Source organism: Podarcis bocagei, assembly GCF_964188305.1.
Source record: "Podarcis bocagei genome assembly, chromosome: 1".
In the NCBI taxonomy this organism is placed as follows: Eukaryota; Metazoa; Chordata; class Lepidosauria; order Squamata; family Lacertidae; genus Podarcis; species Podarcis bocagei.
Genome location: NC_138125.1, coordinates 96,455,006 through 96,470,169, shown reverse-complemented (window position 1 = coordinate 96,470,169; position 15,164 = coordinate 96,455,006). Strand labels below are relative to the sequence as shown.

Here is a 15,164-nt window from a genome sequence, read left to right as displayed (position 1 = left end):
ATATTGCACAGGCAAAAGTCCTTGCACTAACGGAACAGCAACTGATTTTAATCTTTCTAATATGGTTTTTGCTGCATGGTTTATGTACTTTTGTTGTAAACCACTTTGATAACTTTATGAAATAGCAGTATATAAATATTTTTATAAATAAACAATCTTGGCTGGATACAACCCTATACTGTTAGTGCAAGTAGCTCCTCTGTGAGTTAAAAGAAAAGGGCTGTTGTCACCTTAAGTAAGTGGTATATCATTGATAATACTAAATGATAAAAAAGTCCTGGTTCTCTGCATCCTCTAATATAAGTACGGGGAGTATGAATTATTTGTTTCTGTTATTGTGGAGGTGATGTGAATTTCTCTTGTCTCGCAGGTATTTTAAATCTCTTGGACCATGGAGAGGAATACACGTTTTCTCTGCCTTGTGCATATGCTCGGTCAATTCTGACTGTCCCTTGGGTAGAACTGGGAGGAAAAGTCAGTGTTAATTGTGCAAAAACGGGATACTCTGCAAGTATTACTTTCCATACCAAACCATTCTATGGCGGCAAGCTTCACCGGTAAGTATTTATGGTTGGCAGGCGTTTTGTATAATGTAGTGCAGAATCAATTGCAGGTAACTTTCTTATGGGAATGGCATCTTTTCATCTTCCTCCTTTGAGCTGGATGTTGTAAAAACGAAGTCCATGTATGCTGCTGCTGCTGCTGCTGATCTAAGCAAGCCACTTTACCACTTTGTTCTGAAAACTTGAGAAGGACATTTAAAAGGAAGCTAAACCTTTTCTGAAATGCTTTTGGTGCTTGCTGGAATGTCGCTTTCAAGTCAGAGTCTCAGTAACTCGAAAAGGATCTTCAGAGAATTGTAGAGTTGGAAGGGGTCTTCAAGGTCATCTAGTCCAACCCCCTGCAGGCAGGAATCTCAACTAGATTTTCAGCATCTAAAACCATCTTGATTTATTTAACTAGTTAAATATTTGCAGAAGATTGATTGAACTCTGGTCCCTGGCAGGGAAATAGTGGAAAATAATAGCAGAATGTTATGTATTGTGTTGTGCTATTGAAATTGTGCTTCCTAATTTTATGCTTCTATATCAAGTGCCTTGAGAGAGCATTTGCCTTGAAAGATGGCCAATAACTATTTCAAGTAAATCAAATACATCAAAGCACTTGTCTGTCATTTCAATTTCTAATGGGACTTTGTGTTAGTGTTTGTATGAGCTTTTTTGTAGTCATAAGTACAAGAGAGAAAATGCTGTCGTAGTGACTCTGCTGCTAGTTGATATTGTAATGAAAATAATGTTACTATAGATTTTTCAGAGAACTTTACTATTAAATACTTTTTATTGAGCGGAACTGTATTGTGCACAGCTGAATTGCTGAGGCAGAAGTTGGCTTCCATAGTACAATTCGCATTTGCTTAGGTTTAAAATAATGCTAGGGAAACATCTGGTTTCAGGGAGTTTTACCTAAAATAGAATATAATATCTAGACACTATTTCATATTTAGTATTGGTCGGTATTGGTATTTTTAACAGGATGTTGGGAAAACTGCATATTTCTCTTTAATCCAAAATCTGCAATACTTCTCTGTAATCAGCATGTTAAGGTAGCAGTGGCCAACCAATAGCCTTTCAAGAGGTTGTTGGACTGCGGCTCCCCTTATGCCTGACCATTGGCCATGCTGGTTGGGACTGATGGGAGTTGGAGTCCAGCAACAGCCAGAGGGCTACAGGGTAGCCACCCTGGATGCAGAGGAACGTTTATCCAGTCTAATGTATTCCTATCTTAGAAAGCTTAGAGGAGACTACCAGAAACTCATCTAGCATTGAATTGCAAGCAAAATGCTCCTTTTTTGGTACGCTAGATTTCACAAATTTGGTGAAGTTCCCATTAAACTTTGTTGTTCAGTATTAATTGGCAAGCCACATATTTAAAAGTCTATCTCTATCTCTCTCAACCCTCCATGGCATGAAATTCTTGAGCTGCCATCAATAGAAAACAATGATTTTTAAAGAAGTAAAAAGCAAGAGATGAGTGCAAAAATAATTAATGGGCTCCTAATGGGCTCCTAAGTTTACTATTTTCTTTTGAAAACTGTTTTGAACTAGCTGCACAGTTAAACATTAGAAATGTAGCTTTTTAAAACACATTTGCAAAGAAGATGACGAGCACTCAAATCTTGCTGTACTGGAACTTGCATGTATTCCTCTGTTTCTAAAAAGAAATAACACAATGTGAGCTGTAACACTACATGAATACAGAGCATGGGCTAATCCAGCTATTGTCACATTTTACTTTTTGAATGCTTTTTTTAGGGTTACTGGTGAGGTGAAACAGAATGCTACCAACACTGTTGTCTGTAGAGTGCAAGGGGAATGGAATAGCATCCTTGAATTCACCTACAGCAATGGAGAGACAAAATGCATGGACTTGACAAAGCTGTCTGTCACAAGAAAACGAGTCCGACCCATTGAGAAACAAGGGGCATTTGAATCCAGGTAAGAGAAGTTCTTTTATGTTTTCGCAATTAACACTTACTGGGTACACTTAGATGCCTGCATTTCTTTTTCATTCATATTTGTGGGAGCCAAAGTGGTTTTTTATTTTTAAAAAAATGTGTTAGGAAAACCTAAGAAAAACCAAAATGAGCATAGGAGGCTCTCTCAAAAAATGGCCCAGAGAATTAGAGGTTCTTCACAGAATGGTTTGGCACTTCCATTAAATGTGGCTGCACTGAGATTCTCCACTGCTGCCATGCATTTTTATTCTTCAGTTGGGTAACAGCTATATTCTATATTGCACTGCAAGTTTCTCATATTTTTTTCTGGAGAGAAAGCACTTCCAGGATGTGGTGGCAGTTCCTTCTTGCCTTTCAATTCACCTTATTCTTAATCTGAGAGGAGCCAAGATTATAGCTGTGAATTCTGCTCATGTGCTGCAAGCATTGACAAGACACTGACCTGCTAAGAGAGCTTGAAGTCAGCTGTACCTTTTTTAATTCAGGAAGCTGTGGCAACATGTGACAGAGTCTCTGAGGGACGGGGACATTGATAAGGCGACAGAGCATAAGAAAGCACTTGAGGAACGGCAGAGAAATGAAGAACGACTTCGGGCTGAGACAGGAGAACCATGGCAAACTAAGTACTTCGTCAAAGATGTAAGTAACTCAACACAAGTCGAATATTTAAAATGCCAACCTTCCAGCATGTCATAGGGGCTACTGCTTGCCTCTATAAATATAAAAAAAATCCTCTGCTTAGTTCTTTGCATTTTTTTTGAAAAGCTCACATATAAAGAGAAGATAATTGAATATAAATAGCCTCTGCTGGAACATTTTTCTTGCCACTTTATTTGATAGATTAAAGCCTTCACTTCAGTTTCTCTACATGCTCAATGTATATGCTTCTTTTTGGAACTGAACTGTAGATTTGGCTTCATATTAATAAGTCACATTTGCAACAATCCTGTCTAGTAGGTTAGCATTCTTATCCTTATCTTGCAAGCATAAGATATTGTGACTTGTCTGAAGCCACTCCCTGAGTCTGTGGCTGAGATCTGAACAAGGGATCTCCTAGTGAACTATTAGCTACTATGGTGAAGAATCTCTAGCGCCTAGGGAGGAAGTCCAAAATTAGGCTTTCTTGTCTTGTAAGGGCCAGACTACACACTGACTCAGTTCATCGGTAGTTTAGCGTTGGAGCATCTGACTTGTATGCAGAAGGGCCTAAATTCAATCCTTGGCTTCTCCAAGTAGGACTGGGAATGTTCTTCTCTGAAACCTTGCAGAGCCACTGCCAAACAATGTGGGCAATATTGAGCTAGATGGATCAATAGTCTGGCATAGTGTAAGGCAGCTCCCTAGAAGAACATAAAAAGAGCCCGTCTACTCCTTCCTGTTGTCACAGTAGCCAATCAGATGCCAGGGTGAAAACAATGGTCACCTGTGTTCCTAGATGTATTAGAAAGCTCTGGTTTTCTGGTAAGGGAGTCATAGTGAGCCTCAGGCATATATAGTCCCCTTCCAACTCTCCAGTTTTGTACCTGTACATTCAGCTTCTGATTTGAAATTTGTGGGTATCCAAACTCAGGCAACTGTGGCTTGTTTAAACTGTGGATAGTGAGAAGGATCAAATTGTGGTTTCAGATATTATGGTTAAGGTCAGTCTCTGGGCAGTAGTGTACTACTCAGATCCTAGGACAATTAGCATTTGCCATTGAATTTACATGGAAATTTTTTCTTCAACTGAGTAATCTTGTTCTCTGTTTGAATTGCAGGGAGAGGGCTGGGTTTATTATAACCCTCTTTGGAAAAGAATGCCTGCCGTACAAAATCAACCAGCAGACACAAACTAGATGACATTTCTTCAAAATTATTCTTCTCTTTTGTTCTAATCCCTACAACTTCCAAAATGCTGTGTCTCACTAACAGTCCTTTGGGATTTTTATACAATTGCACAAAATTAAGTAAGCATAATGGAATAAACTACTAGGGCACTTTAAAGTTGCAGAAAATCAAAAGATAGCAAGAGAGAACCTTACCAGGTATGTCTTCTCGCCCCCACTTCAAAAAACATTTTATATGGCACTGAAGATTTTATCTGAACTGTGTATTGTATTCTTTCTAAGCACACCTACTACAAAAGCTGCCTAAGATGTTTTTTATTTTTATATATATATATATATATATATATATATATATATATATATAAAATCTTCTAGAAACAGTAGCATTCAGAGCTGCTATGCTGTTCTGCCCAAGTGGACTTGCTTCTGGAGTAATAGCTGAACAGTTCTTCCCAATCTGTGCTCCATTTCCCACTTGTTTCTGAACTACTCAGTGCCCGTATAGAGAAACACCTTTTGCTGCTCTGAATTATTATTCTTGCTGAAAACCTTGAAGAGGAAGCTCTTCATAAGTTGACCTTGGAATCAGTGTTATTGAACTGTCTGGATCAGGACTTGACACTTCTTTTTGTAATTATTCTTCAGAGGCAATGTGTGCATGGCTGTGGAAGAATGAGGGAGTCACGTAAACCACACCTTTTTTAAAAACACCCCCCACAACATTCTAAAGTAGATTAGAATTGTAACTATGGGGTGTTTCCTATATGTGAAAGAGTTGTGGAGAGAAAGGTGGGAGCAGTAAAATTCAGAACAATTTTCAGCTCTAGAATTTCCCTTAACCTCCCGCCAGCTTCATTTCCTTAGCAAACTGCTGTAAATACCCTGAAGATGTTCTGTCTCTTTGAAGAGACTGGAGCTCAGACCTGACTGATGTGTCCTTTTTTAAATATCTCTATATATACTTTAGCTCATTGCCCCCACTCACTGTTCTCCATGGATCATCTCTGAGACAGAGTCAGTGTTACAGGTTGCCCAGGCAAGTGATTTCATTTGTCTTCTGTGTAAGTTCCGAGTCAGACATCTTTGTGTGCCCGCTGAGTACAAAGACCGTCACTTTGGTTTTTCTACAACACCTGAGAAGGCTTGTTTTTTTGCTATGGGACTGCATACAAAACCAGTTGCAATCTGATACCGGAAAACCATGTTCAGGTAAAAATGTCCATTGTTTTTTATGATACCAATATTTTATTGAAGTCTAAGAATTGCTGGCAATTAAGAATAGTACTGATTTATGGCTTTCATTCTTGTTACTACAAGCTACCTTAATTTTTCTAAGAGTGGTGCCTTACTCTGTTTCTTCTGATGTAGTCTTCCAATCAGTGTATATACCATTATCTGTCATCTTCTGGTTTGTGTCAACAGTGGGGCCTCTCCCTGCCATCATGGAAACCTTCAAACTCTGTGTGTGCTGGTCAAGTGTGTTTAGTTTTTTCTTCCATATTAAGGGAAAAGGTTATCCGAATGCACCTGAGAGTGGTTAAGTAATCGCCCTCATTTTCCACAAAGTCTGAAAAGTGTTTGGGGGGATTTGGGGGGGAGGGTTATGCACATGTGTTAAGATTCCCTTGTCCTTTTTTTTTTTTTTTTTTTGCTGTGAAATGCACTGAAATCTTAATGCGACTAGTGTACAATTCCATGTGTGAGAAAATGGGGAGGGAAGGAAATAAAGCTACCAAACGGAACTGTTTGTTTGTTTTTTGTCTGTGTTCATAGCAATGTGGTGCTCAATGCTGACAGCATATTCAGCTTCAAATTGTGGAATAGGATTTTCCAGTTCAGAATTTGTGAGCTTTTAAGAATATCTCTGCGCTTTCTCTCTCTCTCCTGTCCCACACTGCTCTGGTCTATTCAAACACGCAGATGACACAAATGCCACTTCTGAAGCATCCAGATTTCTCTTCATAGAGAGCTTGCACAGCTTTTGCGAGTTAAGATGAGATGGTGCTTTGTAGGCAAACTATATGCTTCCATTAACTTGTTGTATAGTTTTCGTGGAAAGAAGCCCATTCAAAATAACAAAAGAAATAGAAATCTGCCAGTAGTTGCTACAGAATGCCAGGTTTCTGCACAAGCCAGAGTCTGTCACTGTGAAACATAAATATATATAGTTCAAGTATCTCCTGTTGGTTTCAATGGAACTTAAGTTCCCCAGGATGCTTACAGTTGCAATCTTAGTCCAGAATCCAGAGAGCCCCGTGCCTGTGCAGAGATCTTCCTCATCCAGTAGCCAACGCCTTGTCTTGTCCAAAGAGAGCAGTGACTTTCACAAGTGGCTTTTCAGGTGGCATGTGGTACTCCTGTGGAAAGGGTGGGATGCTGAAAAGCCCTGGCTCTTACTCGGAAGCCCACATTACGTTCCTTTGGAGTTCTAATTTAATAGATGTTCTATTGAAGTGAAAGAACAGCTTAAAGAACAAATAAGCTGGTTAGACAAAATGTGGGTTTTGGCTGAGATGACAGTAGTGGAAATTAGGAAGGAAAGTTTGCAGAAAGGGTTAGGTGTCAAACCTTAACTTTAGGAATAAACATGGTATCAATATTGGGTTTCTTCAAAGTCTGAGAGATGTAACAAATTTTTCAAAACTTTGGAAGCCTATGTGAATAGAAAAAATTATTTATTTTTAAAAGCAAGCGAATGGAGTTCTTCTCTGATTAACACCTAATGGTTCCAGCAATTTCTTGTGTGATCTAGTAACAGGCTAGGGTCAAGACTCTGCCTTACCCCCTCGCAAAGAATGAACATTGGATGGGTTTTTTTAAAAAAATGCCTATTAATTGTGAATCTTTTTAAAAATAAAGATTTTTTGTGTTATATATTTAAAATAAGTATAAAATGATTTATATTGCGTGCTGAACATAGTACAGTGACTCTGCCTTTTTGCCTAGTAAATTAAAAGGGCTTATAAATACGTTTTATTCATTCAGAGAACTAAATGGGGTTTGGGGGAGGTATATATTTTTTTCTGAGTGGCATGCCCATTGGTGCTTTTGTCCAGCTTTTATTTCTTTCCCCAGTCATTGGATATTCCTGTCACTCCCTTGATTCTCATCTATAGGGCAACCCATTTTGCTTGCCTCATCACCAAGGCTGCTGCCATGGCTGCTGCTGCTGCTGCTGTTGTTGTTGAGGATGTCATCGCAATCCGTCTGCACCATCAGGTTGAACCGCTCTGCCACGCAGTGAGCCGTGAGTCTGGCTTCAGGATCATGGTCCCAGCATTCTGTGATGGTGTCACACAGGAAATGCATTCCCTGAAATTAAGAAGGAAGCTGGGAAGTTAGCAATCTCAAATCTAGGGGGAACGAAACGAACAGGGCATCAAAATAAGGACATGCGTTGTATTTTTGATACTTTCCTCCGTGCTCTTCTTTCTGCTTCACTACAATTATTGCCGACTTTTGAAGTAAAAAGAAGAGCAATCAGTGTGCGTTACTGGCTCAGTAACATGATTTTTGACCTTGTGCTTGATTTCCTTTTCCCTACTGAGGGACACCGTATTCTATTCACCTCCAAAAAATAAACTCTGCTTGATGCTATTGCCCACATAAATATTTTGATGATTTACTGGGAAAGCTGCACTAAATCTTGATTTCTTTCAGGCACGTATTGGTGATTAGTGAAGACACTTCCTCCGCAGCCAGTATGGGAAGCCAGTCAAACAGATGAAGCAGATGATCTGCTTTACTAGCCCAATAGAGCTGACCAGGCAGGGGAAACAGAAGGTTCTGTCCTGCCTCCTTTGTCCAGTTAGCTTATGTGCAAGTCCTGCCAGAGCCAGCGCCATCTTTGCTGGGGCAACTAAAAATTGACTGGAAGGGTCTTGGGCAGTGTTATAATGGAAAGTGGGGGGGACCCATCTCTCAGGACAACGCCTTAAGAGGAGAAGAGGACTGTTCATGAGAGGACTGTGACTATATGAGGCCATTTTTGTCCACCGAGCACACTTCACTTTGTTTAATACAAAGTTATTTATTTCTTCTTTTAGCTTTTATTTTTTCCTCTTCAAATTGCAAAAAAACTAAGATGAGAAAATGTACAAGGCAGCATACGGTAGCAGTTGACAGCTTGTGCTCTTTGATACTGGGTGCATTTGCAACGGTGCTTGTACAAAACGTAAAGCATTTATTCTTCTGAGACTGTAATCATAGGTACTTTGAGAGTCCCACCAAACAGAATCAGTATTAGTTATGAGTAAACATACAGAGGCCAACTCTCTGCATTTCAGAAATATGCCAAATATAAAATTGTACTATGCCAAGTTAGGATGCATTTTATGTTAAAACATATTAGGTTTGATAAGAAAGTAAGTATGTTAATTTCAATTTCCCCCAAAGTCTCCATTTTGCCTCAGAAACCTGGGGAGGGGGACAGTGTTTTTGGGGGGGCGGGGGCAGGGGCTTCAAGATTTCTGCAAATGTTGTTTGTGTAGATACACACCTCTAGGTCTGCTGCTCGGAAATATTTATTTAAAGCATTTTTGCACTGCTCTTCAGAGGAAAAGGCTTCCAGAGATCAATAACATGAGATCAATAACAAATAAGACTGCCCCTGCCCTCAGGCTTACGATCTAAAAAGAAAAGAAGCCAAAACGGATGAGGAGGGAAGAAGAAAACAAACTCGGGCACCAGTTCTCAGTTATAAGCTTGAATGGAAACAGTTCAAGAGGAGGAGTAGGCAAAAGAAGGTGGTCTCGTGGCAAAGCCATAAATTTTACCTTCCTTTTTTTGTACTTGCCTGATGCACCAGCCAATTGCCAGGTATCTCTGGACGCCCTCGACCATGCAGTACAACATCTCTCATAACCTCCATGCAGGGTTGCTCCCGGACCTTTGATCCAAATGGCAGCTCATAGTTCTTCACCTCTGCAAGGAAGCAGCGTTGATGTTAGCTAGATGTGCATGCAATTTAGATACACATTGACTATGTACTTGTCGGGGCAGTGCTGTGGTGACACCGAGAACATTCACCAGGAAATGGATAATAAAACTACCTCTAGTGGCGGCTTGCAGCTGTACCTGGTGAAGAACTGTTCATTGATAACAAAGCTTGGCAGCCAGGTTGTGAACAGGGGACACTTTTAAATTCAGGCAGCACATTGAAAGATTTGTCGAAATGCCACTGTATGTTTCAGAAAAGAAGCTTGCTTCATTTAGTATTGGCAGCACGGTATTGGCTGGTTGATGCCCACAGTTTGTTTTAAAACCTGTAAACTGTTAAAAGTAGTAGCACCTACAGCCCAACCGGGTTGTGTTTGAGATGTGGAGTTGCAGGGGGTGTGTGTGTGGGATGTACAGCAGGTACTTCCTTAATGCAGTGTTTCCCAACCACTGTTCCGCGGCACACTAGTGTGCCGCGAGATGTTGCCTGGTGTGCCGCGAGATGTTGCCTGGAGGGAGGCGGGCGAGTCGGGTGGCGAGAGGCGGGGCGGCGGCGGCGAGGAGAGGCCGCCCAGCGCGGGGCTCTCGCCGTCTGCCTGCCTGGCTGCCTGCGAGCTTGGCGGGCAGCGCCTCCGTCCGCAGCGCCCGCCTCGCGGCTCTCATTCCCTGCCCCTGCCAAAGCTCACCCAGCCAAGCCGCGCTCTCCTTCCTGCCTCGCTTTGCTGCCTCCTCCCACCCCCAAAGCTTGGAGGTTCCCCGGCAAGGGGGAGGGAAAAAATTGAAACTTACACTTTCGTGCGTCCCTCCCGGCGTGACGCTGCGCGCTGACGTCACGGGGCTGTAATGGTGGTGTGCCTCGAGATTTTTTTCATCAAACAAGTGTGCCTTTGCCCAAAAAAGGTTGGGAAACACTGCCTTAATGGACCACGTTGTAGGACACAGCAGAGGCCGCTAAGTATTTGTTGCTTGTTGTAGTGGTTAGGGTGGTGGACCTGGGAGACCAGGAGTTCAATCCCCACTCAGGCATGAAGCTCACAGGGTGACCTTGGGCCAGTCACTGCCTCTCAGCCTAACCTGAGGTTTGTTTTGAGGATAAAAGTGGAAAGGGGGGAAACTTTTCATGCCACCTTGAGTTCCTTGGAGAAAAGGTGGGATATAAATGTACTGACAGATAAATGAACCAGAATCCATATTGCACCAGTGCTGTATAGCTCCCCATCCCCACCATCCTGCTAACACATTTGCCTATAGATTTCACATACACTGCCCTTGTAGACTGTTCCACATGTTAGTGCCTGGACTTGCATCTCATGAGAATTAGAATCAGCACAAGCCCAAATCACTTTGAATTAGCAGGAAAGGTTAGCATTGCTTCTACCAGTTCAAAGCCTGATTGCGTAGCAGGAAATGCTAAAGCAATAAATTAATCCCCGTTAATGATTTTTTTTTTTACTGCTGATGAAAAGTGGGTTCCTTTAGTGGCCATTCGCACTCCAAATGCTTCCTTCAATCTTCTTGGTATTTTCTTTCATTTTAGCAGGCTCTTAGTGACGCCTCTTTTAACATAATAAAATGGTACAATCATTTCCTAGTGGAGAGGCAATACAATCTCCACTGGAGCCACACAAATCTCCATGCTATTGAGATAGGTCATTTGCCTATCTATCCTAGGATTATTTGCCTTGGCTATGGGCAGTGCGGCTTTTTGAGTCCTGAGGCCAGGAGCCTTTCCTGGCCTTGCTAACTGAGACCCATTTTTGCAAGAGATGCCCTCCTTCTATCTGAGAAATGCGTCCTTCTGCTAAGGCAGGAATGGCTAACCTGTGGCCCTCCAGATGTTTGCTGAACTACAGCTTTCATCAGCCTCTGCCTACATGACTGGCAGTCATAGAGATATTGGGAGTTTTAGTTCATCAACGTCTAGGGTGGGGTGGCCATAGGTTAGCTTCTCTGCACTAAGGTTTGCTCCCACCTCCCTCTGGCAACTTCTTGTTGGAACAGCCATATTTGTTTTGCCCAGTAGACCTGTAAAGCGGGGCTCTGCTGGTATAGACTTACCTCCTATGGCATCACACCTGGAGGCAATCTCCCATAAAACCAGAGCCATGGAATAAACATCCATTTGTTTGAAGGACTCCAGGTCTTCGAGATTCACTCGAGATTCCAAAACTTCAGGAGCCATATATCTGGCAGTGCCCACCTGGCCATAAATTGAGTAGATGTTAGAAGGGGTGGAGGAGAGAAGCCGTGGTGATTCCAAGTTAAAAGGAGGCTGCAACGCATGAGAAGATCTGCGATACAGACTGGACCTTTTGTGCTCCAGAGTTGCTCCACCCCTTTATCTCTAGGTTTTTGTCCAAGTATAGGGTAGCCAGGAAAGTGACCGTAAAATCTTCTCTAAACTTACCAGCCCTTACTGGAATGGGAACCAAGGCCCAAATTAGATGTGACAATAATTGAGAGCTTCTTTCCTGGGTTTTCTGTTTGTCTCATTCAAACCAAAAGGTGCTGTGGGCAGCTGTGAGTTTGAATGGAGGAAAGTACCACTCTACTGTCCAGTGGCCAGCTTTCTGCTCAAATCACTCCTCTCCCTGCCGCTTCACCATGAGGGGAAAGACATTGAGTATTTCAGTGGTGTTAGATTTTGAATGCAAAAAGAGCTTGGGAAGATCTAGTAGCCCTGGACTTTGATTACAAACTAGCTGCCAAAAACAAGATACCCTCCAGAACCCGGAACACAGTAGCTATTTGTCATTCAGCATCAAAGGTGATTCCAAGCCAATTGTGTACCAACAAGCAGGGCGCTCTCTTAAATCATAGTTGCATGTTTGTAGATGGAAGATGCCGAATGCCTGCAGCAAATTCCATAGCAGCGTTGCCTTTTCAGAGCTTTTTCATACTGCCTGCTGTCTGCTATTGTGGGTTATATTTGCCATTCTGAAGGGCCCCCTTCACACGTAGAAGGGCCCTCCATCCATGGAAAGGGCAGCAGGCAGCACTTTTGGCCCCACCCCCAAGATTTACATGCTGAGCTGGCTGTCCAGGGGAAGCTAATGAGTGTCATGCTCTACAGATGCAGCAGGCTTTCATGTGACCTGGATCCCCATTTACACAGGGTTCTAGATCACATGGAAAACCTATATAAGGCAGGCTTCCGCTCTGCAAATGTCCATGCTCAACACATGGAAGCTGGGATTGGTAAATCAAATGATGTTTTGGGGTGGGGCCAGTGGCACAGCCCCCACAGTCTGCAGAACTCTTTGCATGGCTAGCACATGAAGGAGGCTAAAATCTTTCTACTTTCCATCAAGCAGAATGGATTGCTCTGCTGGTTTCATTCTACAGCACTCACCTGTCCGCTGTTTGCAAAATCTTCCACACTTAAGGCTGGATCCAGCCTCAGAGCAATCCCAAAATCACAGAGCACACATTCCTGTTCGTTCTTAATGAGGATGTTGGTGCTTTTGATGTCCCGGTGGGCGATGGGGATCTTTGGACTGCCACAGGCAGTGTAGTCACTGTGCAAGTGAGCCACACCACTCACTAGGGAGCCAGCCATCTTCTGCAAGTCCCTCCAGCTCAGAACATTCCTGGACAAGTAATCCTTGAGGTTTCCCTGGCTGTGGTAGGCCGTGATGAGCCAGTATTCTTTCTGGAGTCCAGAGTGCCTCTCTTCCGCTGTGAGGAACTGAAGGATGCTGTCATGCTTGAGATTGGCATCGCTGAAGATCTGGCTTTCGTTTTTCCAGGAAGCATAGTCCTCGCAGGGGAAAATCTTCACTGCCACCGTCTCGTACTGCTCCGAAGAGGCATGCTTCAACTTTGCTCTCCAGACTTCAGCAAACTGCCCTTTCCCGACTCGCTCATCTAGCTCGATAGGCAACAGTTCGGTGTTGTGGTTGATGTTGTTGGCACAGGCTGTGCTCAAGGCGACGCGGTGGTCGATCTTGACAGATAGTATCTCGTCGTAGCTGGTGGCTCTGCTGGGTTCAGGCAGTGGGCGGTGCTGGACTTGTTTCTGGGGCCACTCCTTGGCTCTCCTCCTCTGCCTGTGGGTTCGGCAGAGATAGAACGTCACCGTTATCATGATGGCAACCAGCAGTGGGGGCAGCAGGCTGATGGCTGCCACGGGAATTATTTCTTTGCTTTGTAGCATGGAGTATCCTATGGCGAAAGGAAAGCGAAAAATAATATACAGCAAGAACATCTCCGCATAGGCCAGTTAGTCAACATGAACAGCTTTTCTTAGTGAAGAATGAACATCAAACTAATAACTTGTGGGGCAGAATCACAGCGCAACCCCCAACTACTCCAGGTAGAGCTGGAAATGTTCCCTGTCTAAAAACCCTGGAGAGCTGCTGCCACTCAGTGCAGACAATACTCAGGTAAGTTGGGCCAGTGGTCTGACTCAGAATAAGGCAGCTTCCTCCGTACCTTCTCCTGTATCCTAGGGCTCAACATTTCAAGTGCTAACATTTTCTACCATGGGTTTGCTTGGTTGTCTGTTTTCTTTAATATATACAGTGGTACCTCGGGTTACATATGCTTCAAGTTACATATGCTTCAGGTTACAGACTCCGCTAACCCAGAAATATTACCTCGGGTTAAGAACTTTGTTTCAGGTTGAGAACAGAAATCGTGCAGCGGCAGTGCAGCGGCAGCACAGCGGCAGCAGGAGGCCCCATTAGCTAAAGTGGTGCTTCAGGTTAAGAACAGTTTCAGGTTAAGAACGGACCTCCAGAACGAATTAAGTACTTAACCTCAGGTACCACTGTAGTGTGATTTTGGAAAAAATAGCCATGCAGTCTAACACGTGGCAAATGTTAATTTATTATTTGTTTATTATTACATGTATATCCCACCTTTCCTCCTCCTAGCTCAAGATGGTGTATCAGGTCCCCCTCTGCTTTTCATTTTATTCTCAGCAACTATCGGCAGAGCAGCAGCCACTCAAAGATTACAACCAAGTCAGCCGCAGTCTGCATTGCAGCACTTTACCATGCATTTAGGAAACGGGCAAATTTCCCCCACATTTTACAATTTGGTAAGTTAGTTGTTTTGTTCTAAGACATAGGAGATCTGATCTGGGAAGGAGCCCCAACTCATTGGGTAAAGCACATGCCAGAGACTTTTGAGATGTGCTGTTAATTAGTATATATGTACTGTAGATCTGACAATGGTATAAGCAGCTTCATGTGCACTCAAGATGACAGAGCCAAATCTTGCCGACTAAAATGAACAGTCTTTACAAAAACTCAGCTCTTAGATCATAAACCCAAGAGACCAAGGGTGGAAAATGCTGGTAACTCCTTTGCTCCAGGTCTTTTGAAAATATAAATGGCCCTGCTATCAATGATCAGATTAATCTAAGGAAGGAATGCTAAGGAAAAGCAGTCCATCCAGCGGCAGTGTGGGAGCGTGGTCCAGAGGGTCTGACTCCCAAGACTCCTTCCACCCCCCACCCTTCCCTCCCCCCACCCTTTTAACTCACAGATTTTTTAATTTTATCATGGGGCAGCTAGGTGCAGTGCTGCTGAGACCTCTTAATTTCCCAGAGGCACCTAAACAGGTAAATCTCTGTAGGTGGGAAAACAGAAAGCACCCAGTGGTGGGTACTGTTAATGCACTCATAAGAAGCACAAAATGCATCACTGTGAAAGGAGCCTGCTGGGTGGAGCTGCCATAGATGCTCACTCTCCTCCCCAGCCACACTCAGTAAGTAAGAACCTGTTTCACACTGCAGCCGAGTGGCCCTGGAATTGCAGCTCTGGTCAGGAAAGAGACCAAGACTTGGCACCACTATCTTTCCTTGTGAAGTGAAGATTACGGAGCAGATTGATTGCTATTAGGCCAGGTCTGTAAGAGCTGGATTATAACCATGCCGA

The 15,164-nt window shown here is 43.1% G+C and overlaps 2 protein-coding genes across 8 annotated transcripts in view; one reads left to right on the top strand and one right to left on the bottom strand.

Annotated features, from left to right (window-relative positions):
• Window positions 1-4,667, top strand: part of OSBPL11 (oxysterol binding protein like 11) — a 43,810-nt gene extending 39,143 nt beyond the window's left edge. For all 3 annotated transcript variants that reach the window (XM_081188541.1, XM_081188542.1, XM_081188543.1), the window contains exons 10-13: window positions 371-557; window positions 2,313-2,495; window positions 3,001-3,154; window positions 4,273-4,667. In XM_081188541.1, coding sequence (XP_081044667.1) covers window positions 371-557; window positions 2,313-2,495; window positions 3,001-3,154; window positions 4,273-4,350 — 602 coding nt within the window. In that variant the 3' untranslated portion in view covers window positions 4,351-4,667. The remainder of the gene's footprint in view (window positions 1-370; window positions 558-2,312; window positions 2,496-3,000; window positions 3,155-4,272) is intronic.
• Window positions 3,090-15,164, bottom strand: part of LOC308584047 (TGF-beta receptor type-2-like) — a 44,054-nt gene continuing 31,979 nt past the window's right edge. For 2 of the 5 annotated variants that reach the window (XM_081188714.1, XM_081188711.1), the window contains exons 4-8: window positions 12,632-13,443; window positions 11,338-11,479; window positions 9,137-9,264; window positions 7,477-7,653; window positions 4,692-6,698 (exon numbers count right to left, since the gene is read on the bottom strand). In XM_081188714.1, coding sequence (XP_081044840.1) covers window positions 6,618-6,698; window positions 7,477-7,653; window positions 9,137-9,264; window positions 11,338-11,479; window positions 12,632-13,443 — 1,340 coding nt within the window. In that variant the 3' untranslated portion in view covers window positions 4,692-6,617. The other 3 variants (XR_014006506.1, XM_081188712.1, XM_081188713.1) reach the window with 3 other exon arrangements.